General features: G+C 44.6%; 1 protein-coding gene and 1 long non-coding RNA gene across 2 annotated transcripts in view; one reads left to right on the plus strand and one right to left on the minus strand.

Annotated features, from left to right (window-relative positions):
- The window catches only part of GATB (glutamyl-tRNA amidotransferase subunit B), a 79902-nt gene that overhangs the window by 8405 nt on the left and 45980 nt on the right, over positions 1-25517 (minus strand). The window contains exons 10-12 of the mRNA XM_036313920.1: positions 17115-17248; positions 8134-8212; positions 470-604 (exon numbers count right to left, since the gene is read on the minus strand). Of these exons, the coding sequence (XP_036169813.1) occupies positions 470-604; positions 8134-8212; positions 17115-17248 (348 nt within the window). The remainder of the gene's footprint in view (positions 1-469; positions 605-8133; positions 8213-17114; positions 17249-25517) is intronic.
- LOC118658405 lies at positions 17248-21833 on the plus strand. The gene is made up of 3 exons (XR_004968311.1): positions 17248-18065; positions 18736-18926; positions 19169-21833. It is a non-coding gene; the product is annotated as an uncharacterized LOC118658405 (long non-coding RNA).

Here is a 25517-nt window from a genome sequence, read left to right on the forward strand (position 1 = left end):
TCTTTCCACCTGTTAATGGCATGAAGCTAGCGTGTTTTCCTAGCATCTTTCCCCTCTGCAGCACCCCTGCTGGTGTATTACTGAGGACCTCCTCATGAAGCAGGGTGGGCACAGCATGTTCAGAAGCCACATGCCTGGGAGGACCGTGTGCCCAGGAGGTCAAAACTTTGGTAGTGAGTCTGAGAACTACCCTTTCAACTGAAAGGCCATGAAATTAAACTGCAGGGTGGATCTTCCTTTTCCATGGGAAAAGCTGTATTTTTCTAATATTCACCTACTTTCATCCCTTGAGCTAAAAACTGACATAAATACTTAGGGAATTACTGATAAAACTGGATCAGCCATTACTAGGAAGCGCCTCTGGGTTGCTGTTACAGGGAGCTGTGGACAAGCTCTTGGCTGTGTCCTCAGGCTGGCCCCTACCTCCAGCTGCACCTAAGATCCTCCTCACCCTGTGGGTGGTAATTACCACTTGAGGATGTTCCTCCATTGTGGCCTGGCAGAGCTGTTCCAGGGCCTCTTGATCCTGCATCAGTTCAAGCCTCTTTTCTGAAACTATCTGTGCTGGAGTCTTCCCTCCGCTCCTCCATAGCTCCTCAAACACCTGCAGGGCAGAAGCAGGGAGAGAGGGAAAAGAAGTCAGCAAGCAGATGCAATGAATTCCCAGCTGCAGGTGTGGCCCACACGGTGACCTGTCTCTCCTGACGCATCTGGGAGGAAGCTGCTCTACAGCGAATGCAGACACACCTGGAGTCTCCCCATGCTGAGCTGCTCCCTGGAAGCAGAGCAGGAGGCCACACTGCAGAGAGAGGTACTCCCCACCAGCTGACTCAGCCACCAGCAGGGAGGGGTTAGATGAGGTGTGAGATGGTTACTCACAGGCTCCTGCTGACAGGAGCAGGGGGGCCAGGCCCAGCTGTCTCCTGTCCAATGAATTAATTAACTGAAATCAGCGTGGTGAAGGACGGCACCTCACAGGCGGCAGGAGTTAGCCACTGCTCTTAGATGAGGTTCAGAAAACCCAGCCTGCTCAGAAACATAATTTTAGGGGAGCAAGAAAGTGGCCCCATAATGAAGATACAAAATGAAAAATAACTAAAAACAGAAATAATAATCCATAGGGACCTGGCCCCAAATCTGATTAGGATGATCAATAGTTAATGTTTGCATTTTTCTACTTATCAAAGTTGGAAAAGAAAAACATTTTTTAAAAAGGCATTTCTGGGGGCAGTTTTCCTCATTCCTCTCACTTTTCTAGTGTGAGCTGGAAGGGGTGGTGTCCCGTGTGTCTCATGCAGCATCTCCTTAATCTTGGCCTACAGTTAGCATTGAGCACCCCTAAGACCAAGGACGAACTTGGGCCAAGGATGAACCATCCCTCCCAGAAAAATAGCTGGTCAGTAATTAGCCCATAGGACTTTGGTCAAGAGGCAGAGTAGGTAACAGCTGTGCTTGCCTTCTCCCACGCCCACAAAAAAATTACAACTAAATTCTAGAACAGTTATCACTGAAAACCACCTGAGGACAAGCTAAACAGAAGTCCTGTAAAGAAGAGGCTGCATTGAGAATGGCAGGAGGGGTGGAGAGGTGGAATGGGCAGGTCCCCATATCCATGGTGTGGAGATTAAGAATCAGGAAGATTATCTCTGCTACAGATGCCCCCCTGAAGAGCAACGGGGTCTCAGCCCAGGGCACCAGTGCTGGGAAGAGAAGTCCCCACAACATCTGGCTGTGAAAAACCAGCAGGGATTGCATGGGAGTGAGATGGAAGGCTGCTGGAGACCCAGCATTCCTCTTTTGAGGGTCCACGCACAAACTTGCTTGCTTCCAAACTCACTTGCTCTGGGCACCCAGCACAGTGGCAGCCGCTAGAAAAGCACCAGGGACATAGGGTGAGGAGTTAAACTGATTGGCTTCAGGGCTGACGGCAGCTCTCTCTGGAGACAGAAGTGCTGGCAAAAGCCGCTGCTCCTTTGATGAGCTCTTCTCCCATCCTGCCAGCCTGGTACAGGTGGGTGCCAAATTTGAGCTCTCCATCAAACTGGCTACCACCATTTCACCCTGCCCTGGTGTTATGTCCTCCCACCCAACTTGCTTGCCTGACTTGAGCCACTTCTAGTGGTTCCTCCACACAAGTGGCCTGCCTTGGCTCATGCTATGGACTTTCCTAAAGTATCTCAAAGGTCCACAAACCCCAAACAAGCAGAAGCCAACCTGGCATACTCTGTACCTCTTGATGAGTGGCTCCAAGCCTGGCACAAGTGACGACCAGTCTCAACTTGCATTGTAACTCCTGTCAGGTGGCCCCAAGCCTGGTATAGGCTGTGGCCAGTTTGGCTTGGAACATAGTCTCAACTAAGCAGCCACATGCCCAACACAAGTGGTGGTGGCCACCAAAGGGCTCCAGCCCAGCACAGTGGCAGCCAGGCTGGGTTGCAGCAGAGCGTCCAAACCCAGTGCAAGCGGCCAACCACAGATCACTTTGTAGCCCAAAGCCTGGCAGAAGCATTGGCTGACCTTGGCCTGCACCAGGGCCCCTCCCAAGAGGCTCCAGAACCAACACACCCAGTGGTTGACTTCAGACCACACGAGAGCACCACCCAACCAGCTCCACAAATGACACACTTGAAAGGCAGACCTGGCTGGTACCAGAACCCTGCTAAAGCAACTTCTACTCCATGGGGTCAACGCCAAAGCAATCTTGAGAAAGAACAAAGTTGGAGGCAACATATTACCTGACTTTAGGGCTATGGTGGTCATGGCAGTGTGGTGCTGGTATAGGGATAGATGTACGGATCGATGGGGCAGAGTGGAGAGCCCAGAGGTAAGCTCATACCTATATCGTCAACTGACCTCTAACAGGAGGCAAGGGTGTACAGTGGGGTAAAGACAGTCTCTTAGGTGGATGGTGTGTTGAGAAAGCTGGACAGATACTTATCAGGGAAGTGAGACTGGACCACATTCTTACTCTATATATAGGAGTGAACTCAGAATGGACTGGGACTTGGGTGTAAGACCTGAGACCATGGAGCTCCTGGAGGAAAACACAGGCAGTAAATCCTTTGACATTACTCTTAGCAATATTTGTTTAGATATGTCTTCTCAGGCAAGGGAAACAAAAGGAAAGAAAAACAAATGGGACTACATAAACTAAAAAGTTTTTGTGTAGAAGGAAGCCATCAACAGAACAAGGAGACAAGCTACTGAATAATAAAACACATTTGCCAACTCATAGATGCAGACAACAGTATAGTGATTACCAGAGGGAAGGGGGGATAAATGGTGATGGAAGGAGACTTGACTTAGGGTGATGAACATACAATATACAGATGATGTATTATAGAACTGTGCACCTGAAATCTATACAATTTTATTAACCAACCCGAGGCCTGGTGCATGAAATTCATGCACAGGTATGGTCCCTAGGCCTGACCGGCGATCAGGGCTGATTGGGGCCTTCTGGCTGCTGGCCAGGGCCTCCTTTTGTTCCACGCCATCCCCTGGTGGTCAGTGCTCATCATAGCAAGTGATCGGTCTCCCAGTTGAACTCCTGAGGGGACACTTTGCATATCAGCCTTTTATATATATAGACTAGAGGCTGGGTGCATGAAATTTGTGCGGGGAGGGGAGGAGGGGAGTCCCTCAGCCCGGCCTGCATCCTCTCACAATCCAGGACCCCTTGGGGGATGTCCGAACTGGCAGTCAGACATCCCTCTTGCAATCTGGGACCGCTAGCCTGCCTGCTGGCCTGATCACCCCTAACTGCTCGCCTGCCTGCCTGATCACCCCTAACCACTCTGCCTGCCTGATCACCACTAACTACCTCTGCCTCAGCCCCCGCCGCCATGGCTTCATCCAGAATGACACCCGTTAGGTCATTTGGCTGTCCAGTCTAATTAGCATATTACCCTTTTATTACAGATGTCACCCCAATAAAATCCAATGAAAACCATTGTTTCTAATTATAAAAGTTAATACACAATCACTGTAGAAAATAAGGGAAAATAGAAAAGATAAAAAGAAATCACCTGTATTCCCATTCCCTCAGGATAAACAAGGTTAGTATTTTGGAGTTTTCCCTTTCCATTTTTGTCTTTCTGTTTTGTAACATAATTGTGACCATAATGTATATACAATTTGTGGCCTATTTTTGTTTCATTTATTGCATAAGTGCTTCCTTATAATTAATGAAAAGCTAATATCCATCAAATATATTTATCATAATTATCCCCTACTGGTAGGTACTTAGACTTTGACCAGTGTTTATTTTGTCCATGACAATAGTCTCCTAAAAGAAGTTCTCAGTTAAAATTGTCCAACATTCAGGAAAAAAAGAGTGAAGATCTCAAGAGACTCCAGATCTCTGGCTCAAAGCAAAAATCACCTGTGAGGACGTTCTTATAAAGAATCTATGCAGCAACCCTTCTAGGAAAGGAGGCCGGGACGCTTATGGCTTTGCGGCAGGCACACCTGCCAGTCTCAGGGGCCACGCAGATCTGAGCAAGTCGACCAGGTTGTCAGCCTAGGCCTGGCACCTCACACGGCTGGGACCGACAGGCTCTAACACTGGTGGGATTTGCTTAAGCCCAAATCACCAGAATAGAGGCAATGTGGAGCAGCTCAGGGATCATTGCCAAACCGCACCATTCAGAGGAAAAGCAGGACAACACAAGCACTGACGCTTTCAAATACAGAGACTGGCTGCTCCCTGAGAAAGAAGGGTGAGGTGGGGTACAAAGAAGGGACACGAGAGAAACACATTTCAGGGGCCTCCAGGAACAAAGGGGAGCCTGGTGACTGGAGTGTCTCTACTCATGGAGTGAGAACACATCAGCTTATTAACTTCCCTCATTAGTCAGTGGCCATTGTAGCCCCGCTCCAGCCCCCTGGGCTGACACTGTAGACTCCACTGGTCCAAACCTCTGTTCATTCCTATTTAAGACACACTGTGCACTCCTTGCTGGAACCCAGCAGGGTGGGAGCCACCGAAGGGCCACAGGCTTCCTTCCCTGGCCCTCTTGCAGCAAATGTAATGGCCTCTGTAGTTGCCAGCCTCATGGTGCAGCATAAATCCTCAGCTTTTGTCTGTGTTTAATTACCGCCCTGGGAAGTGCTATCAAAGTGCAATGTTTTTCGGCCAGGCATGCAGCTGCTGCCCACTCAAGGCACACATACAGAACAAGGAATTCCCAGTGCCATGCTGGTCCTCTGTACAAATAAATGCCCACCAAAATATTGGGTAATACAAACTGGGAACCCCAATCGCACCACGACCACTGAGCCAGCTCTGAAATGGGGACAGAAACTCAGCCCTCAGTTCCCTGGTGACTGAATTCACACATTCTCTTACCTACTACCCAAGTGTTTCTCTAGCTAAAGCTTGTTTTAAGGTACCTGGAAGGAAAGCAGGCAGGCCCTTCACCTATCCTGGGGGCTTCCAGGGTCAGAAAGTGGAGGAAAGACCTATTGAGGGGAGGTGTAAGGGAGGGGCTGTGACAGGTACAGTGAGGAGCATTCCCTCTGGTCAGAGGCAAGTATTGTGAAAGATCATCCTTCTAAAAGGAACAAACATCAGCACAAACCTAAGAAAAGCAGGGCATAGAAAAACGTGGAAAGAACCAAAATACTAAAAGGAGGTAAAAAACATAAAATCATTTGTATGCATGACATGTAACACTATCTAGCACAAAGGTTTTTGTTGATTTTTGTTTAAAGTAGACACAAGGAAATGACAAAATGAAGGTTAACAATCTTGATAATCTCAATAGACATGAAAAGCACTCGACAAGATACAACATCCATTTATGACAAAACTCTCAAAATGGGTTTAGAAGGAAAGTACCGCAACACAACACAATATAGGCCACATGACAACAGCGAACAGCTGAACACTTTCCCTCTAGGATCAGGAACAAGACAAGGATGCCCACTCTTGCCACTTCTATTCACATAGTACTGGAAGTCCTCGCCAGAGCAATTAGGCAAGAACAAACAAAAGGGATCCAAACTGGGGAAAAAGAAAAGTATTATTTGTGGATGACATGATTTTATATGTGGATAACCCTAAAGACTATCAGAAAACTATTAGAAGTAATAAACTCAGTAAAGTTGCAGGATACAAAATCAATATGCAAAAATCTGTTGCATTTCTCTCTACTAACAACGAACTATCAGAAAGAGAAATGAGGAAAAAAATCCCATTTACCATCACTACAAAAAGAATAAGATACCTAGGAATAAGCTTAACCAAGGATGTGGAAGACCTATACACTGAAAACTACAATACAATTCTGAAAGAAATGAAGAAAACAAAGGAAATGGAAAGATATTCCGTGTTCATGGACTAGAAAAATTAACATTGTTAAAATGTCCATGTTACCTAAAGGAATCTACAGTCAATTTAATCCTTATCCAAATCCCAATAGCATTTTTCACAGAAATAGAACCAAAAATCCTGAAATTTGTATGGTACCACAAAAGACTCTAATAGCCAAAGCAATCCTAAGAAAAAAGGAACAAAACCAGAGACATCACATTCCCCAATTTCAAACTATATTATAAAGCTATAGAAAAAAAAAAGTTTAGGTAATACAGGAAAATATAGAGATTTTCAAATTCTAGCACCTTGAAATAACTACCATTAATACTGGATGAATACCATTCCCATGCATATATACCAGAAGGATGGATTCTTCATAAAAAACAAATTTTTTTTTTCCACCAGAAATTCAGAAAACAAGTAAAATAAAGCAAAACCACCAAGGCAATGATAAATGAGGAGGATTTCCTTATGCAGCACACAATTCACACCTTTCTAATCAGACTTTCGTTTCACTTTGCCTCCCAGAAGCCATGATTCACCCCACCTCCCTTTTCACATGCTTCAAATTTATTGAGAATCCAAAAGTGTCTCTATATCTGAACCCAGCTGTTAGCACCTTCCAGCATTTTCCTCGTCTTCCCACTGAGCCTATCATATTCACTGCACTGGGTTTGTTTGTTTTGTTTCCTTTTCTTGTGTGTGTGGGGCAAGATGAGCGGAAAGGGGGAGATTTTGCCTGTCATTTCAAATGCTACAATTCATCTGCTCTTTAATGCACATACATATATTTTCTGTCCTCCAGCCATCTTATCTTTCTGCTCTAGCTGAGCATTGCCATAAACATTTGTATTCCTCTGACATCCCAGCAACCACAATCCTTTCCTGAAGGTGACCAGGGCCCTGCAGTGTCAGCCTCACTTGGTGGGGAAACTGCCTTTATCAGTTCCTGTCTCCAGATTCACCCTGAATGGGCAGATGTATGCTTCATGGTGCCTCCTAATTAGCCAAAAGCAGACACTTTCCAATGCCTCACTTTGTAATCTGCCACTACTGTTGATGTGTATAACTATTAAATGCAAAAGGCACCATTAAAATAACATTAGTTTCTGGCTGTCTCATCTACAGCTTCAGATATCTGAAGTGGAGATCAGGTGGCTGCCTTGGTGTTCTTGATCCTTCTGGGTACTTATTTGTCTGAGTTTTCAGAATTCCAGGAATCTTTCACTCACTTAAGATTGTTAGACGGAGGCGGAGATGAGGCACCAGGCATAGGTGGCCTATGATAATGATGCTATTGTTCTGTGTTTTCACACACTCTGGGCATGTGTGTAAAATTTTCTCTGAGCGTGAGGCAGGCTGTCTGACCTCACCCACCTTGCTGAATGACTGACTTTCAAGGGCAACCGTAAGACAAAGAAAAATGAGTCCCTGGGTCCTGGGCTGGGAGGCTGTAGAGGCTAAGAGGGAGCACCAGAGGCTGCCGGAGCCTCCCACAGCCGAGGGCAAGTTCCACAGTCAGAAGCCCCCAGGAACTTCAGGGCCCCAGCCTTTTATATAAGCAAAAGTTTGGGAAACATTCCAGGCAAGTCAAACAATAAGTATTCCCCCTGGTTAGCAAAGATGAGAACCAAATCACCTGCCTAGCTCAGACTGGCTTTATTTTATTTGCTAAATAAAATATTTCTACCTTTCAGCATATAAATAGCACTTACAAGCATTTACTACTTCAACTATGAAATTCACTGAGTGACGGCAGAAACCTTCTGCTGGGACAGCAGAGCAGGGAGAAGCTTTGGGAAGTGGGGACATACCTTTTTCGCTGCTGCTGAAGAAATTGCTTTCTGGTCCAGTAGGTTGAGAAGCTCGGCCAGTGCAGAAGGTGTGACAGGACTAGCAGCCCCCAAAAGGAGAGAAAAGAAATGCACATTTCATGTCAGCATATCCATTTACCTGTTACTCATAATTGCAAGACTTGATTTTATAGGTTTAAATAATTAACCTCCCACCCAGGAAGGAAAACAACACGCCATTTGGGCTTTATTTTATTTATTTTGTATTTTAAGATATAACAAATTTTTGTGACTAGTGTTGTTTTTCTTTGTTTTACCACTCAACAATAACAGCTGTTTGGCAGAAGTTGTAGCAACAGACAATTGCTCAGTTTAATTAGTCAAAGAAAGGAGGTGGCTGCAAAATTCATGAACCATGATGAAGAAAGAAAAAACAACAACAATCCCAGTAATTAAGTATTTTCAACAGAAAGATCAGCCTAAAAATTACTTCAAACAAAACAGCTAACAAAGCCACATTTTGAGAGTTTCTGTGGAAAGATATATTATTTTTGAGTATGAGAGCTTTTCTTTATGGGAATGCAATGACTACCCACCACTTCTTTATCCATCCTTATGGGCATCTTCATAAACTGTTCTCTCCTGAAGGCTCACAACAGCTTTCTGGACACACAGGGCTTAGAATTCATTATCTATACGTCTAGGACATGACTTATTTACCAAGATGCTGTGATACAGAAGGCCAAGGACCAAACAAACACATAAAGTGTCATTATTTCACACTTAGGGGTAGGAGTTGGGGTGAGGGGGTATGAGTGCCTAGATTACTGAAAAAACAAAATTGAATCACAGATTTCTTTTAAAATATATGGTTTTGCTACTTCCAAACACAGTAACTAGGCCAGTGGTCGGCAAACTGCGGCTTGCGAGCCAAATGCAGCTCTTTGGCCCCTTGAATGTGGCTCTTCCACAAAATACCACGAGCGGGCACGCATGTACAGTGCAATTGAAACTTTGTGGCCCATGCGCAGAAGTCGGTATTTTGTGGAAGAGCCACACTCAAGGGGCCAAAGAGCCGCATGTGGCTTGCAAGCCGCAGTTTGCCGACCACTGAACTAGGCTAATTAAACCCGTCTACCTGAGGTCATCAGGGGCTAGTTTTAAATGGGTGGGACAGCTTATAAACAGCAGGTAGCCTGTGGGGGTAAATGAAAGCTTCTGAAATGCTTAATGCCACTTGAAAACACCTTCTGTTTGAGTCTCGGTTGCCATCATTCGCTATTAATTTCTTCATAAGCTCTTAGATAATAAAAAGAAAACTGCCTTTTAGCGTCTGCCAATTTCCATGAATTTCAGACCAAGCGAATGCAAGTTAACCTGGTGTGCCTTACTGTGCAGTCTGATGCAAGTACAGTGAAACAGCATTAGGATTGTTCATTGAAAGCAGTTAACACATGGAGGCAGACATCAGCCTTCAAGTGTTTGTTTATCCCAAAGTACATATGGATAAAGGTGACTCCTGTTGAAATTAGGTTTGGAGAGTGCCTGATGTTATTAGTTGGCATCTGGAACATCTGTGAAGCCCCCTGATTAAATCTCAACAGGAAGAGGGGCAGAGGACTGGGAAATAAGCTTTTGCCAACCTCCCACTCTTACTGACTGGTCATTCAGAATCGGGTTTCTGGGATGCTCTGCAATCCTAGAAAATACAACAGCCAATTAGTCTGTGCAGAACCACAATCAGCATCGAGGTGGAACTGGATTTCTAGAACAGTGGTCGCCAACCTTCCGGACCTCACAGACCACCAGTGGTCTGCGGACCACCTGTTGGCATGCAAAAAAACACACACACAAAAAAACGGGGTCTCTACTCCCATATGAGTCCAGGATATAAGGGATGCTGGGACAGAGAAGGACAGAAACAGAACACAACTAAAAATACTTTGCCTTTCACCTAATGACCTTAATTCATAACGTAGGTGATAAATTTATACTATAAAACACCTCCACTGACCTAACAGCACTTTGGATTTCTCAATCGTCTTTTTACACCCACAATGCTTGACACATAGTAGGTCAATAATATGTGTGTCATAGAATTCTTCCCCACAACGGGGGTATCTGGTATACTGGGTATACCAATTCCAGATACACCAGGGCTAACCTCGAGTAAGAGGATGACAAAGATCAGTTCCTGTCTCACCCTTAAGGACTCCACTCACCAGATAAATAACTATACCATCAATATGGAACATAATGGCAACAGAAGCACAACTACTAACTCGCTGCTGTCAGATAATACCATTTTCTGGACAGTAAATGCGTCTCAGGCAAGTATTAGCTTACACTGAAGGCTTAAGCTTTCTGTGCTTGCTTCCAATCCCCCAAGGCCAAAGTATCTACAGAGCTGGGGAGATGGGGTATGTTACCTCTCCCAACTTCATCCACAACTTTGGAGCTCTTTTAGGATCACAACTCCATCACCAGCTTGGATTGTGGCAATAGATACCTGACACCTCTCAACCATGATCCAGCCAAGCTGTACTTGAGAAATGTGCTGACCATCTCAATCCCAAAGCTCATTTTAGGCCCAAAGTCCACCTTCTGCAGATGCAAGAGCTCCTGGAGGAAGACTTGGGACTTGGACATCCAGGGGCTCTTTCTGCTCAACAGTCCTTTTATCTCTCTAACTTCATAGCAACCAGACTGTTCTCACAGTCTCCTTCCCAAACCCCTCTCGTCAAAGACCCTCCCCTCCCACTTCATAAGGACATCAGCTGATGAAAGACTCAGAATTTTCAAGGGAGCCCTCCTCCTATTTCATCAAACAACCCCCTCGGCCCATACTCTTAACCCCATCCCCCTCCATTCCTAAGATTCAGACTCACTCAGACACCTACTTCCTCTCTCTTGTGCTTTAATGCTGAGATCTTCCCTATCATGAAAATGCCTTCTGCCTGGCCAGTGAGGCTCAGTGGTTGAGCGCTGACCCAAGAACCAGGAGGTCATGGTTCAATTCCTGGTCAGGGCACATGCCCAGGTTGTGGGCTCAGAGCCCCAGTAGGGGACACGTAGCAAGCAGCCATTCAATGATTCTCTCTCATTATTGATGTTTCTATCTCTCTCCCTATCCCTTCCTCTCTGAAATCAATAAAAAATATATATTGTTTAAAGTAATAACCAGTCCTAGCTCACAGGCTATAAAATCAGGCCTGCCACATGACCTCTAATGGGCTCCCAACCTCCACAGCCCCATTATTAATGCCATCCACATATCATGCTGCTGGACTAATCTTCCTGTCACGATCAGTCCCTTCTCGGCCCGAAACATTCCCTGGCTCCTTAGAGCCTTAGGAACTACTGCCATGGCTGGCCTGGGAGTTCGGGACTCCACTGGGCTGGACAACTGGGCTTTACCAAGAAATGCTTGCTCAGGGAATATGTCATTTCCACTTTCTTAATGAAATCCAACCTGTTATTAACAGTAATTTAGAATTAGATATTAACAACTTTAAAAGTAATATACCCGAAGTAATTAAAAAGCCATGTTTAAAAAGAGCTTTTCTGGTTGGATCCTTTAAATGCCAGGGGCCTTAGATATCCTCTAAGAACTCTGAGAGGTCTACAAAGATGGATGCTAATTTATAAAATCTGTCTCTGCCACCTTATCTCTAGAGTGTTCCTTGCAGGTGTCATCATGGGACTATTGTGAGCTTAGCAGTACTGCTGTTCTAAGTGTTGGGAACGTTCACCCTAGTGGCTAAGGTTGTTCATTAGTGTTTGTCCCAAGGGCCAACTGGCAAACCAGACCAGCTAGCAGGTCTTTGGAAGGTATAGGAAGAGAGCTGTTCCAGCTGGGTCTGGGCTCCTCAGTGCTTGTTTTCATACAAAATAAAACAGAACTGTTGTTTAGCTTCCTCTTTACCTGATTTTAGAACAACCAAATACAGTCGACCCTTGAACAATGCCAGGTTTAGGGCGCCGACTGCAAGTGCATCTAAAATCCACTTAACTAATAACCCAACTTCCCCAAACTTAACTAATAGCCTATTGTTGAGTGGAAGCTTTATCAATAACATGAACAGTCGATTAGCACATATTTTGTATGTTATACATATTCTTATAATAAAGTAAGCTAAATAGTATATTAAGAAAATTATAAGGAAAAGAAAATACATTTACAGTATTAATTGAAAAAAATTTACGTGTATAACTGGACCAGCACAGTTCAAACCTGGGTTGTTCAAGGGTCAACTGTATACTTTTATTATTTCTAATTGGGTACCCTTTCAGTTCTTAAAACTCTAGTGCTTATGAATTGTTTGGATAAATACCAGGAGCTCCAACTTCACTAAATAGGCTCATTTATCAACCTCAGTTCCTTTTGAAGCTACCAACACATTAAGCAAACCCCTAATTTCACAGACCAACATAAAAAGAAACTGGCCTGAAAGTCAGGGGATGTGGCTTCCAATCTTAGCAGGTTGCAACATAACCTTACGGATTGCAGAGATGGTGAACCTTTTGAGCTCAGCGTGTCAGCATTTTGAAAAACCCTAACTTAACTCTGGTGCCGTGTCACATATAGAAATTTTTTGATATTTGCAACCATAGTAAAACAAAGATTTATATTTTTGATATTTATTTTATATATTTAAATGACATTTAACAAAGAAAAATTAACCAAAAAAATGAGTTCGCATGTCATCTCTGACATGCGTGTCATAGGTTCACCATCACTGGATTAGGCCCTCCATTTCCCCATGTGCTAAATGAAGAAGCCAGACCAAAGGATATCTAAGGTCTCTACCAGTACTAAAATTCAGGGAGCACAGCCAACAATATTGAAACCATAAATTCATAGCTAAAATCTGCATTTTCTCCAAAAGCTCACACCACATCTTGCAGGTCTTCTGGCGTCCCCTGGCTAACACCATCTCCCTCCTCTCTGCTCCCACTGCACTGTGCAGAGGTCTAAAACAGGAAGCACCCCATTCTGCTTTAAACTAGGGCCTGGATGGGGTCCTGTTTCTCTCTCCACACACTGCAGAGACCCATGTGAGTTCCCACACCCTACATATTCTGGTTCTGCTCCAATGATACAGTTAACTGTACTTTTCTGACATTTTCCACCCTCTGCTCCTACCAGCTATGCTCCTCCCTGGTCCAAAAACATGCCAGCTTGTTTCCGTTTCCACACCTTGGCTTCCCACTGGTGTCAAGCAGCCCCTCTCCCTCACCAAATCCTGTCCATCCTTTAAAGGCAGGGGTGGGGAATGTCCAGCCCATGGGCCGTATAAGGCCCTGTGATATCATTTGGTCTGGCCATGCCCAGGTAGCAGCAGGTGGAAGTCGAAATTCAATAAACCTAGGAGCTTTTTTCATAGCAGCATACATTTATATTAAGTAAATTATATTAAGAGAATGATGTTATAAATAGCCCTTGGCAGAAGAAAAGGTTCCTCACCCTTGTTTTAAGACAAAAAGGCAACAGATGGATAGGTGTGGAGGAGACTGAGGGTGGCCATTGCTTTGGCACCTAATACACCTAGACGGCAAAGAGAAGGGAGCTAACACTGAGAGCCCGTTCTGTGCCAGGCACTGTGTACTTTCCTCTCAAAACTCTTGGAGGCAGGTATGGCCTTTTTTTTTGACAGTGAGGAAACAGGGTCAGAGGGGGGAGCTCCTTCAGCGTCACTGCTGACAAGTAGCTCCGGAGGGAAGTGCACTGACCCCACATTCATACATGCATATACACATGTGAGCAAGAGACTGGACCTCAAGTTGGCATTGTAGAGAGTTCACGCCTTTGAGCAAACAACTTTTGGAACAGTATACCAATATATATGCCCATCTTTCCACTGTATTTCTCCACAGCAATGGATACTGAGACAATGACACACCCACCAAGACCGGGCTCCACTGGGGCTAGGAACTTGTCAGGGTCGTACAATCTGCCTCTGTGTCCCTAATGAACTCTCTCTTCCCGACTCTTCACATTTAACCCTGCTGCTCATTCTTTTCTTCTTGAAACTCCTTTTTTGGGGGCATCTGTGACACCAGCTCTCCCCTGGCTTTTCTCCTTCTTTGCTGCCCATGCTTCTCAGTTCAAGTCCAGAGTCTCAGGTTCCTCATCGGCCACCTCCCTGACAGTTCTCATCTGTCCCCACAACTCCATGTACCTTCTCTATGCTGCCCAGTCCACGTTCCACTTACACCTGACTATGTATTTGCATTTCTACAAGTGCCATGCTCAGACTTATTCAAGACTTTTCCACATGTTGCTCCCTGTGCCTGAACACTTTTACCCCTGGACTTTGCCTGACTAACCCTACTCATCCTCGCTCAGGTCTTGGCTTAGCTGTTAGTTTCCCTTCTCAGAGCATCTAACTCACTGCTTTGTAATCACCAGCTTCTGGCCCATGAGCTCTGAAAGCAGGGACTGCGTCTGTCGTGCTGACTAGTCTTCTCAGGCTTACCAGAGTCTAAGTTAACATGTGCTCAACAGTGAATGCATGAGAATGCTCAGATTTATACCTCCCATATATCTGTCAGGAGTAGATCCATATGTCTGACTGCCTGTTGGTTATCCCCATGAGGCAGATGTCTGTCCTTCACCAGGCTAGGGAAGTTTTCAGTCATTATTTCTTTAAATAGGTTCTTGATCCCTTGCTCTCTCTCTTCTCTTTCTGGTACCCCTATTAATGCAGATGTAGTTACACTCCATGTTGTCCCAAAGGTCCCTTAAGCTATCTTCATTTTTTAAAGTTATTTTATCCTTTTGCTGACTTAATAGGATGTTTTCCTCTACTGGGTCTCCCAAATAACCGATTCAGTCCTCTGCTTCATTCAACCTACTGTTTATTCCTTCTATTGTATTCTTCATTTCTGACTTGTTTTTTTATAATGGTTTCTATGTCCTTTTTCATGTTGTTGTATTTCTCACTAAGTTCCTTGAGCAGCCTTATAATCTTTTTTAAAAAATTCTATACCTGAAAAATTGTTTGCCTCCATTTCATTTAGCTCGTTTTTCTGGAGATTTATCCTATTTTTTCATTTGGGGCATGTTTATTTTCTCCTCACTTTGGCTGACTCTGTTTCTCTATGGTAGGTAGATCTGTTATGACTCCCACTCTTGGTAGGATGGATGTAAGTAGTGGGTGTCCTGTGGGACCCAGTGGCACAATCTCCTTGACCACCTCAACTGGGTGCTCCAGGAATGTCTCCTTATATGTTTTATGTGGGCCCTGCTGTTGTAATTGAGTCTTTGATTGCTATGGCCTATGCGTTGGGTCAACCCTCTGGCTGGCCGACAGTGAGGACTGACCTGTATCATAGTGTCTGAGCTGTTGTGCAGGTGCTGACCACAGGAAGCAGAATTCACCTTAGCGTCTAGTGCCTGCTGAGATCTCCTTTGGATATGCCACTTGTGAAGTTTATTGGATCCCGCTCTGATGCTGTCTTAAGCTAGCCCCTGGGTATATTGTTCTGGGGCCTCTTGGGAAGGACCCTGGTGCAGGCCAATGTCAGACGTTGCTATGACTGACCATAGGCAACCAGATTGGAACTACAAAGCGATCCACAATTTGTGGCTGCCTCTGCTGGGCCTGGGTATGTGTGGGAAGGATCAAGCTGCGCAAAGGCCGGCTTTTACCAGCACCAGGCCCAGGGGCAGGTCAGCAAAAGTCCAATTGTACCCTAAGATCCACCTCAATCTGCCTCCATCTGCTGGCTGCCTGTCAGGCTCAGTTACTAAAATAGCCTCTGGCGGTACTCGAGGTGCATGAGGTAGGTTCTCAGCGAGTCCTCAAGTAGGGGTAAGTGGTATTCACCAGACTGAGGTTCAAACTCGGTGCCAGTAATGGGTTTGAGGCCACTCAGGAAAGGTCCCTAGGTATACCAAGTTAAGTGTGCCACCTACTGGGTGCTCGCACATCTTTGTAGTGGGTGGAGTCTCAGGAAATCATCAGGGTAAGGCCAGCAGAGTTTATCAGTCCCATGATTCAGCCATGTGAAGGGAGGGCTCCCCATTGGTCGAGGGAAGAGTCCCTTGTCCTAGAACTACACGGCTCAGTCTGTCCAGATTCTGCCAAGAGCCCGACTCAGCAGGGTGGGACTGCTGGGAGTTGGAAGGATGGGGCTAGTGTATCTCTCATGAGGGGAAGGTGCTGATCAAGGTTGGGGGATTCTGTAAGGAGGGGAGTATTCCACCCAAGAAAGATGGTGTCTGTGGTGTGGGAGAATAACTCAGCAGAGGGATCCTAGAGGCTGTTCCTTCACATAACTCTAGTCTGCTGTGCCCTCCCTCTTATGGAGCCCAAGGTGAGTGGCTGCAAATGACATTTTTGTGCACTGGCTCTTTAAGAGGGCACTTGTGTCTCTAGCAGACTGCTGTCTCTCCCCAGCGGACAAAATCCCTGATAATTTTCACAGCCAGGTATTATGTGGGTGCCTCTTCCTGACTTTGGAGCCATGCTTCTCAGTGGGAACTTTTGCAGCTGAGATATCCCTCCAGAATCTCAGCCACTGCCTGTGGGAGCGGGGCCAGCTCTTTTCACATCTCTGCTCTTCCTACCAGTCTCGATGTGGCTTCTTCTGTAAATCCTTGGCTATAAGACTTCTCTTCAGCTAGTCTTCAGTTGGTTATTCTGGCTGACTATTGTATATTTTAGTTCTAATTCAGTTTGGTCCAGGGAGGTGAGTGTAACATCCACCTACTCTGCCACCATCTTGATCTCCCACTGTCTGTCTTCTTATAGTTCTGTAGCCCCTCAACCTTGCAAACTCCTTGTTCTATTCATCCACAGTACAGAGGACATTGTAGACAGTCAGAGTTTTCATAAGAAAAGCTTTAGAATTTGGAATTCCCAGGGGATGTTTGTGTCTTGTCAGTATATACTGAGGAGAACAGGAAGAGTAAAACACTGGTCCTGCCCTATTTCAACTGCTCCTGGACAAAGAGTTCATCTCAAAACAAGAAGAAATCCCTAGACCCCACTCACCTCTCACTGACAGCAAGGTTCTGTTGCTTTAAAAAACCCAGGAAAGTGTTGAGGACCCAACTAGTCACTTTTTTGGGCTCTGCCCTAGTTTCTTTCATCACATTTTGGAAGAACTCCAGTAGGCCAACTTCATTCTGTAAAGAAAAAAAAAAAAATGTATAAAACCTCCCCAAAAGTAAAAGATCAGCATTCTGAAGACAAATCAAACTGCCACCCTCTGAGACAATTTCCTAAATATGGAGATGTCACCAGAAAATCCTGATCACTTTCAGTAAATAGCAAGTATTCTGCTACTGTCACCATGCATTTATATAGCACTTCCTTGAAGGAATGAACATATTTCACAGCCCTCACTTTATGGACCAGAGGACAGTGAAATCCCCCAACCCCCAAACTTGCTTGCCCTCACAATGTCAGCCTGTGTACTCTGTATCCTTGATCCTTGGGCCCACAATGTTCAGCCTGAGTTTACTGTCGTGTCTTTTTCCAGTCCTTTCCTCTGCTGGAAGTCCTAGTGATTGCTAGAATAACAAGGTAAGAAAAGCAAATCAAGAAGAAACAAACAGAATATTCTATTTCTGAGAAACCAAAAGTGGATTGTAACTGTATCCATCTTTACATCATCCCAAGAGGTGACTGAGTGGTTTTCAAAATGAGGAAGAACACAGGTACACGTGACCCACTTAGACCACATAACCAGTGGAGGGAACAGCAGTTTCTACGTCTTCTGAACCAAGCAAGCTAGGCTCAGCTGGCCCTGCCTGTCATCCTGCTCCATGAAAGCAATAAGCTGGGTTGACTCATCAAGGAATCTTATTTGAAGAAGACTCTACTGTCTCTCCCCCCGCCCCCACCCCCGCCTGGACCGTCAACTCCATGAGTCAGGGGCCATGCTGTCCTGTTCACTCTGTAACTAGAGCTAAGTCAGTGCTGGGCCATGGCAGCTACTTGGTAAGTATTGGTGGATGGAATCAATGTCTACCAGCACCATGTGTATTTTTTCAAAATCAGATGTTAACATTCATACATTCATTCTTTAGCATACCATGTTTACCTTTAAATATCAGAATTGCCACTAGTATGCATAGAATAATCCCAAGGCACATATCAAGTTATGCACCATAGCTAACTTCCAGCTCAGATCAATTTGGCAGGACCAGGAAACCTGGCTAAGTCCACCCTTTGTTTTTAGTAAGAAAAATAAAAACATATCCCACTTGCACAGGGGAAGCTGACGTTTCCGAATGCAGAGGAGACACATTTTAAGTACTAGATTTCCCCAACCTGCTGAAATTCAAATCAAACCACTCTTTCCTTAAAATATAGCTTTTCAGCTTCATACTACAGGTAAGTCTCTCACCCTCACCTCTTTCACCGAACCTTCATTAAACAAAAGAACTTTCTGGAAAAAATTAGATACTAGGAAGAAGCAAGACATAGTAACAAAAGTGCTCTAGAAATTTAGTTATTGCAGATGCTGTAATATACACACAGGGACAGTTGCTAAGGTAGAAATTCCATAACAACAACAAAAAATCTATGTGACCTTTGTAACAGATAAATTCTCTGGTGATAAATCAACTGAATAATCCCATAATCATCTCTTGAATCTCTTTTCAAGCCAATGCTGCTATTCTGCTCATGCTAAAACAGGGCAGAGGCCACCTCAGCAGCCAACGCTTGACTACAGATAAAAGCAAAAGCAGGCAGCATGAAGAGGAAGGTCTGCTTAACTTATGGAAAAGTATTCAAACCTCCACAATGCTACACAAATCGCTGGGGAAGTAGAAACCGCTATCCAGCCCAAATCAGGTGGGTAGTACTCTCTTTGTTCTATCCCAGACGGGTTGGCTGCTGGGGAAAAGAGCTGTCAGGAGAACTCTCAGCTTTGCCAAAGAAAGGTTTTCTAAATTCACCTAGAAATATTGTCCTTAAACTTGCAGGCTTGGCTGAGTTGCTGGGACATGATGAATATCCATTCCTCTCCCCTTGGGTGGTTTTTTATTGGATGGATAACATGGCAAGTCAGATTTCTGTTTGTCTTTTTGTATCAGTGCTGTGATGAAGCCTCTCCAAGCTGAAACTGTACTCCACTGGGGAGTCCATGGTTTCCGCACATAATCGGAAATGCACATGAAAATCTGTGATCGTGACCTGGTGAGCTACAGACAGAGGGCTGAAGAACAATCGATCAATAAAAAGTGACATATGGGTGTCTGCTTTGGTTCTTCAGATCAGAAGCCGGCTTTTCAGGAAAAACACACACAAAAAAACAAACACAAAATATTCTAGGTAACATCTTCTTAGTTTTTCTGTGAGACAGGCAAATACTAAGCCTGACACAAATCTCAGAAGTCTGTAGTGAATGTGGCATCTGGTTTTCTCAGAAAAACAGTGGGCCAGTAATTCCCTTATATAAGAACTGTATTAAGAGCAAGGCAGAAAGGCCACTGCATTAGGGGACTCATAAGGTCCTTTTCAAAGGCAACAAGCAAGCCTTCAACTCATCACTACTCTCTCCATCAGGCAGAGCTAAACTTCATGACACAGTGCGCCAGGTCTCCTGGCCAACTGTCCCTTCAGAGATCGCTAAAGCAGCAGGAACAACTGGTCCTGTCTTTTGGATAATACCAGCCTGTCTTTACAGCTCTGTGCCGGGAAGCATCCTTTTCACATTTTAATCAAATTTCCCAAAGCATTCAATTACACCAGAACTAATGCCAGGTCAGCTCTTAGACACTAGCGGGAACCCTCCACTGTTAATGGGCCTGTCAGCTGGTCAATGCTGGTGTGAGGCAAAGCAGGGGATCAATCGCCCGCCTCATTGCCAGCTCTAGGAAGGAACTCCGATTTACCCTTGCATCAGGCCCTGGAAGGAATGTGCCCCAAAGCTGTGTGTTACATTCTGCCTTCAGAAATGATAAAATGTCAGAACATCCAGTTGGAATAAGATGAAGGCTGATTCTCAACTGCCACACCCAGGGAACCTGATGACAGACAGGACTATATTTAGAAGTTGGATGAAACCAGATAAAGACAGCTGCCCAGCAGCAGATTCAGAGAAGAAAGCCCACAAAGTAAAATTTGAGGAACAGCTGGTTATGTGGCTGGATGACCCGGCAGCAAGGCGACCCCAGATTAGCAGTTCCAAGCAGTTAAAAGGCTCTCAGGAGTATTTCTAGAAGACTCGGGAGACACGGAGATCAGCAGACAGACACATAGCTGCTGCTAGTGATATTAATAATAATTAATAATAATAATACATTTTAACAGCAATAATAGGTGTCAGGCACTGTTTTAGGTGCTTTACATTAACTCGTTTAATTCCAACAATGACACTACGAGGCAAGTAGCAGAATTCTCTTTTACAAATGGGGACACTGAAGCACTAACTTGTTAGCCAGAGGTCACACAGCATGAAAGTGGTAGAGTTGGGATTTCAACATCCATGCTCCACTGCCTCTGATGAAGGAAAAGGCATGTCCTTGCCTTCCTGGGGACTGAGACCGAGCACCAGTGCTAGGCACAATGTGAAGCAACTTGTTCATCAAAAGAATGATCTTTCCCACCACTTCCATTGTTTTATTTGATACCAGCCAGCTGTTTAAGGTTCTTAACATATTAAGAATGTTACAAAGGCCCTTGGCAATTAGCTTAGAAAATGGGAAGTTCACGTTCTGCCTTTGCCAGTGTATGACCACGTGGCACTCTCTGCTGTGGCATGAAGCACACCTGTTCCCAGATCACAGAGGAAGACAGTGTCTCCCACTCCACAGCAGCCAGAGCTCCCCCAACTTCTCTTCTGCATCCCCTCCTCACCCTCTCCTGAGAGAAGTTACAGTGAGTACATCCAAACAAAGACAATGTCCAATTCTGAAATACCTCCCCACATTACAAAATAAATTCCATTATCACTCCTATAGTTTTGATATTAAGTGTATTGTACGTAATTGCATTCTAACTCCTTTACTATGGGTAAAAAAACCTCATTTGTGGGTTTATACCTAACTGGGCAGATCGTGCCTATAGTGGGAGTGGCAGATTGTACAGGATGCCCCACTTCTAGGGACCGAGCAACAGTGGCTTCAACTGGGCGAGGCTCTCGCATGGCGGATGTATCATTTTGTGGAGGTGCAAACATGAAGTGCATCGACCATTTGGCAGGGGTGTTGGGATGAGCAGCCGCTGAGCATTTCTGGAGATACCTAGCATGTACATATCCATGGGGGCTCTGCAGTTCCCTCATTTCCCTGTGAATCTGGCCATTCTTACAACGTGAGAAAAACAGAACACACCCACCAACTCTGTGAAGAATGGCCCAGGAAATAACACGTTAGTGTTGGGATGGAAATGGAAATTAGGTAAGGGGACAGAGTGGTGGTTCCAGGGCAGGAAGCAGAAGTCATGGCCAGATTAAGGACTGCAATGTACAGTGGGGCGGCGACTTGGATCTGTGCTGTGAATGAATCCACCCTCTGCTTTTCATGGAAACAAGAACTGACTGCAGACATCTTTCAGCGAGTGAACAGAAAAGAAAAAAAACTCATCCTGGAGTCTTCAGTGGGGAAAAACAAAAGGCAGTCAATTGGTGGTGTGAGGTTGGCTTAGGGGATACCATTTTCCACGTGAGTATGTAAGAAGGAAGCCAGAATCCTGAATTATCATTGCCACTTTCAAGAATATAGGGATCTCTGCCGAAACCGGTTTGGCTCAGTGGATAGAGCGTCGGCCTGCGGACTGAAAGGTCCCAGGTTCGATTCCGGTCAAGGGCATGTACCTGGGTTGCGGGCGTATCCCTAGTAGGAGATGTGCAGGAGGCAGCTGATCGATGTTTCTCTCTCATCGATGTTTCTAACTATCTCTCTCCCTTCCTCTCTGTAAAAAATCAATAAAATATATTTAAAAAAAAAAAAAAAGAATATAGGGATCTCTAGTTCTGAAACTGACCCAGAAACAGGGTATAGCTATAGCCTCTAGTCTGTCTCAAGGAATACACAACTAGGGAGTTCTAGTCTTCTTTTGGTCCCCACAATTTCCACCCCCAAGTGATGTTCCCAGCAGGGCTTGGGGACCCCTAAAATCTGAGCAAAACTCTGATCCCAACATTTCACTTGTGCTCTGTTCCCAGCAAAGCTGGAGAGTATACATATCTGAGTTCAACTCAGAGTCCGGGTTCTACTCAGGAAGTGTTCTCACCTATAGCTGGCTCAGCCTAATGTGAAAATAAGTTTATATTCTCTGAGATGCATCAACTCTAAGAGAGATGTTGAGGGAAACCAACTTGGAAATAAGACTTGCCCTTGTATAATCAAAATCTCTGTAATTCAGGAAATAAAAATCGACATCAGACAGGCATAATTAGATGACTACATCTGCAAGAATGGGACACAAAACCATGTTGTTGAGCAATCAATTCTGACTGTAATCACATTTCAATGTCCTTAAAGTCACTGTTGCCCAGTGGGCCCAAATGGAGGGAGTCTGTGCTACTGAACAGCAGCCTTCTGTTTACTGCCCCCAAAGGAAATTATTGCACAAACAGGAAATCAGGCTTCAGAATGGATTAAGGACAGAGCACCCGAGTTCCCGAGGTTGGGCACTCGGGACCTTCACTCCTCCCTGCACTTTGCCCCAGTGGGCAGTCCTTGAGGATCAAATGTCTCTGAGCCCAGGTCCTTATCTATGGAAGCCCTATCACTTACATCTGAAATGAACTGCTGGTTTTGCAGGGAGTGAAGTTAGAAAATGCATCTTTTTAAAATATGTATCGATTTATTTACTTCATAGAGGAAGGGAGAGGAAGAGAGAGATAGAAACATGAATAATGAGAGAGAACCATTGATCGGCTGCCTCCTGCACACCCACACTGAGGATCGAGCCCGCAACCTGGGCATATGCCCTGACTGGTAATCGAAACGTGACCTCCTGGTTCATAGGTCAATGCTCAACCACTGACCCATGCTGGCTGTGTGGAAGATACATCTTTTTATTCAACTTTACCAGAACAAAATATTGGTTATTTTTCACAGTGCATAGACTAACTGTGAAAGCACCCAAAACTGGCAAGCACTGGATGCGATGTTTTAAGATGAAGAATTAAATCAATTTCGAAAATTGCACGGAGCTGAAACATGGTGGGTGACAATGTTGAGCAAATGAAATTTCCTTCATCAGGAGTTAGAGGGTGAGTATTTGCTCCTCGTAAGTTTGGGCAGTCTAAAACCAGTCAATATGGTTTCAGATGCTTTTTCAAACTATTAGCTTTAAAGTAGCACTGCCTATGGAATATACAGACATTTACCAAGGGAAATTATTTTATAGGCAATTTATCCAGAAAGAAAACCAGGCCATTTCAAGCTTACTAGAGACTCAAAACAAAATTCTTGGAAAACAATCCATTTAACAATTCACCATAGTCATGATATCACTGCTGTTTCTTTGTCCCTTGGAGACACCTTAACCTTTTCTATGATGTCAGAAACAAAGGATTATGACTTTAAACGGGGAATAACCAGCTGGGGAAAATGAAGTTGTTTAAAGACTCCTACACATCTTGAGGATGCATACGAGGACAGGCACACATGTGTGGCAGCACAGGCCCCCGATGTGAATGGCCCCATCATGTTTTCCTACAGCCTCCCTGGGCCATGCTGGGCTTTTCTTGGCATCTGCCCTGCATGGTTCTCAGTGTGTTAGCAGCATTCTTTGCTCTGGCAGCATATCCTTGGGAGTTTGCTTGGCTGTATTTAGACTTTTTTTTTTTTTTTTTTTTTTTAAGATTCAGTGAGGTTCTGCTGTGTCTATCATCTTCGGGGTAAGCAAGTCATCCCCTTCCTCTTTCAGCTCCAGTTACCTCTGTAGAACCCTCCCAGCTCCTAGTGTCAGACAGGAGACCTAGAATCAAGACTGTCTGTCTCTTAGTTGGTGTTTTAATCTACTGCCTTGTAGGGCTACCCAGGAGTTAAAAGCAACATGGAAAAGATAAAAGCTCTCGGTTGACAACAGCAAGGGAATGTGACAAGTACAGCAGGCTCTCAAAAAACACTAAGTTGGGGATGTTATACCATTCCTCCCACAACAGAGGAGCCTGAAATTTTTCTGCCTATCAATTTCATTCACAGCCAGTCACCGTGACTTTGTATCATTCCTCACATGGCCGAGCTGCGTAACTTGAGGCTCTAGGCAAGATCATCCCACAAAATCCACAAGCCCCATACACTTGGCCCTACCTGGACCCTTCTTGATGATTCAGTCAGAAGGAGCCAAGTACCTAATGCAGAAAGTTTAGAAAACAAATAGAGCTGCATAGGAAAGCTTGCATTTCTATTCTGACTGAAGCTTTCTACTTGAAAAGTGGACATACTTTCTGCTTTTCTTTGGAGTTGACTGATTTTCACTAAACTTAGTAGACAGCACTTTCTATTTATTATCTTGAAAAACAAGAGGGGTGGTCAAAGTTTGAAATGAACTGATGTTTTATGACTGTGCTTCATGAAGCTTTAGTGGGACTGACACAGTATTAATGCTGACAAGAGTAAAAATTCTATTTTCTCTATTAAGTGATCTAAAACTGCAAACAACTTGAAACATTATCTCTATTTGCATGTGGCACATTATGCGTACAGGCAGGCAGTAGGGCTTACAGATGAAGAGCCTGGGCCCTGAAGTCAGCTGGTCTGACCCCGGTCTGACCCTGGCTCCCCCACAGGCTTGGGAAAGTTACTTAATGCTTTATACTCAGCCACAGAGGTGATGTCTCCTCACTTGTAGAATGGGTGGAACAACTCTATGCACCTAAGAGGGATGTTGTGGGGTAGATTAAAAAGTGGGCCGCTGTAAAATGCAGACTGGACTGTAAGTGAACAGCCTACTTTATGTGCTGCTTAGGCAGATGACTGCAATTTGTTTGCATTCGCTGAGTCAGGGAAGGCAGAGTTTAGGAAGAGATGCCCCCATAGAGATCATCCTGGGATTGTTTGCCAAGAAAAATGCACATGCATATAATCTCGATCATTCTAATAATTACTCTTGGATATACTGACTCAGAGAAAGGCTTGCTATGCTATTAGAACTTTCCTTTTCTAATACCTGAATCTCAGCTTCCACATTTCTACTCCTGAGTCCTTACAAATGAGGTCAGAAATCAAGGCAGTTTGACCTAAGTTAGGCAAGCAAGGTTAGCTAACTAGGGTAAAGTTTCTGGTGGAGCAAGATACTATTTTTTCCTCCAGTCACCTAAAAAGTAAGACAGGTTTCTGTTGGGAGGGGAATATCAGGGGGCTTTAAAGGAGAAAATCAGAATGTAGACTTGATTTCATGTCCTAATGAAACCAGTTCAAAAAATGAGTCAGAGAGACCAAGTGACTTCTACCTGTCTCAGGTGGCATGAAGTGGCAATCCAGT

Source organism: Myotis myotis, unplaced genomic scaffold, assembly GCF_014108235.1.
Source record: "Myotis myotis isolate mMyoMyo1 unplaced genomic scaffold, mMyoMyo1.p scaffold_m19_p_6, whole genome shotgun sequence".
NCBI classification, from domain to species: Eukaryota; Metazoa; Chordata; class Mammalia; order Chiroptera; family Vespertilionidae; genus Myotis; species Myotis myotis.